The sequence below is a fragment of the Alosa alosa genome, chromosome 3 (genome assembly GCF_017589495.1).
Source record: "Alosa alosa isolate M-15738 ecotype Scorff River chromosome 3, AALO_Geno_1.1, whole genome shotgun sequence".
Classification (NCBI taxonomy): Eukaryota; Metazoa; Chordata; class Actinopteri; order Clupeiformes; family Clupeidae; genus Alosa; species Alosa alosa.
In genome coordinates this window covers 2441386-2443885 of record NC_063191.1, presented here as the reverse complement: position 1 = coordinate 2443885, position 2500 = coordinate 2441386, and the positions used below count along the sequence as shown (strand labels likewise).

The following is a 2500-nucleotide window of genomic DNA, read 5'->3' as shown; positions in this document are numbered from 1 at the left end:
GCCTATACATGGCTAATTGCCAAGGCTACACTGTACATGAAAAGAACAAAAAAAAGACCAAACTACCAAAATGTATTTTCACAATTTCTATCTTCCTTATTTGGTGTACTGACTAGACATTGAACAAACATATTAATCTGTATTTCAGTGTCTAAATGGGCTAAAGTTTTATTTTTTTTTGGGGGTACATGATACCTCACTGAAATGACCTTTTGCAGGATGGGATGTCTGGCATGCAGTAGCGTAGCGGTTAAGGAGCTGGGCTAGCATGCAGTAGCATAGCGGTTAAGGAGCTGTGCTAGTGTGCAGTAGCATAGCGAGCTGGGCTAGCGTGCAGTAGCGTAATGGTTAAGGAGCTGTGCTAGCGTGCAGTAGCGTAATGGTTAAGGAGCTGGGCTAGCATGCAGTAGCGTAGCGGTTAAGGAGCCGGGCTAGCGTGCTGTAGCATAGCGGTTAAGGAGCTGGGCTAGGATGCAGTAGTGTAGTGTTTAAGGAGCCGGACTAGCATGCAGTAGCCTAAAAAGTCATGGGTTCAATTCCCAGCTTCCACCGTTGTGCCCTTGAGCAAGGCACTTATCCCCAAGTGTCATGTAATAATTAACATGTTGCTTTGGATGTAAACTATCTGCTAAATGAATAAGTGTGAATGTAATAGTCTGAGCTCTGAGATGAATGAAACACTGAATGTAATAGTCTGAGCCTTGAGATGAATGAAACACTAGTGTGTGAATGTAATAGTCTGAGCTCTGAGATGAATGAAACACTAAGGTAGCAGGAGTACAGTGGAGGGATAATTTTAGCAAATGTATCATTTATGACTTAAGCCAGTGGGGTCAATAGTTTGTGTGTGTGTGTTTGTGTGTGTGAGTGTGTTTGCGTGGGCCTACATTAATGTGAATGTAACCTCACCAAGGCCAATTTCCCATTAAACCTCAGAGCCCTAGCTTACACACACACACACACACACAGTGCACACACACACACATGCTTCCCAATAAACCCCAGAGCCCTAGCTTACACATTGCTTCTAAGTCACATTACACCTTTAAAGTTCCTTTTGCGTTACCTTGTAATACACTTTGCATTCCCTCACAAAGCTTTGACTTTGGGAATTCAAACTTATTGTGAAAGAATGTAAAACTATTGTAAGGGAACACAACAGAAGGACAATGTCCCTGGAGGCTCCATACAGCAGGTTAGACTGTTTATTACTATGATTGTTGTTGTTGTTGTTATTATTATTATTATTGTTATACTGTATAATATATATTATGTACATGTCAATTAGACGAGAACATTGCGTTTATTGTCACCGTTTTCCTTTCGCGCTGCGAGGGGAATGTCCATCTATCGAGTTTCGTTTTCCTTACACTGCCCGCCCCTACGGCTCACGCGCTTTACCAACACTACAAGGAAATAACGTGTTCTTAGGTCTCATCTATGACTCTCACACGTCAAAACCCGTCAGCCCACAACTAGGATAGGCTATATTTGATATCTATTTAGCTATATATATATATAAATGTTTAGGTATTTAATGGTGACATCTACGTTTACACATGGCTACCAGGACCTTAAAGCGAATCTTCCTGGCCGCTGTGTTCGGACTGTCAGGTGAGTGTCAGACTTTCAGAAACTTATATGAAACAATAAGTCCTACTACCCCTGTGAAGTGAGCTATCCTGCGTTAATAATGTTGTATTTTTGACAGCTTGTCATTACATTGTTATTGATTTGATCGTTAAGCCGTGGACTAAATGAGTCGCCATGTTTAGTGCCGCAAGGTGCTTTCTCGTTCATTGTTTTCAAGGAAATGCGGTGCGAGTCAATAACGTGACGTTGTCAGGCTCTACCGGGAAAGCGTCCCGCGGCATTGTAGCGTAACTGTTGTCAGGTAACTTACCTAGTTTATGCGACGTGGCTCGTGGAAAACATTTGTTTAGTCAGCATGGGCCTATAGCCTACTGTATGGCGTAAAAGAGACCGAAACCGCCCAGAGGCAGGCCTACGCCTGTGAGCCGTGGTCGTTTTGGGGAATGGGACGTGGGCTAGAAGGTTTTCAGAGAAATGTCTTGTGTGATGTGCTCTGCTACTGCCTGGTCTGCGCTGCGCAGGTGTGCTCTGCGGTTCATGTTTCCTTGTAAGAGCAGGAAATGGCCCGCAGTCTTCTGAGAGAGAGAGAGAGAGAAAAAAAAAAAAAAACATCCACGGCAGACGCAGACTATTCTGACAAGAAAACAAAAATGCATTTCAAAAGAGCCTCCAGTCAACTGCTTAAAAATGTATGTGTATGTGTGTGAGGCACAGAGAGACAGACAGATAGAGAAGCCTGCGGCCTGATAAGTGGGTGGAGTGTAATGATATGCCCCCAAGAAGTCTGTGTCAAACGTTATCCTGCATGTGCACCTTACCAATAGCTGAATCCTAGTCCCATAACGAAACCCTAGTCATACCCTTAGCACATGCACCTCACCAATAACTGAATCCTAGTTCTATAATG

The 2500-nt window shown here is 43.4% G+C and overlaps 1 protein-coding gene across 1 annotated transcript in view; it reads left to right on the top strand.

Moving 5' to 3' along the window:
• Positions 1-549: 549 nt before the first annotated feature.
• LOC125292021 (interleukin-10 receptor subunit beta-like) overlaps positions 550-2500 on the top strand; it is a 12270-nt gene continuing 10319 nt past the window's right edge. Inside the window, exon 1 of the mRNA XM_048239090.1 lies at positions 550-1614. Coding sequence (XP_048095047.1) covers positions 1560-1614 — 55 coding nt within the window. The 5' untranslated portion in view covers positions 550-1559. The remainder of the gene's footprint in view (positions 1615-2500) is intronic.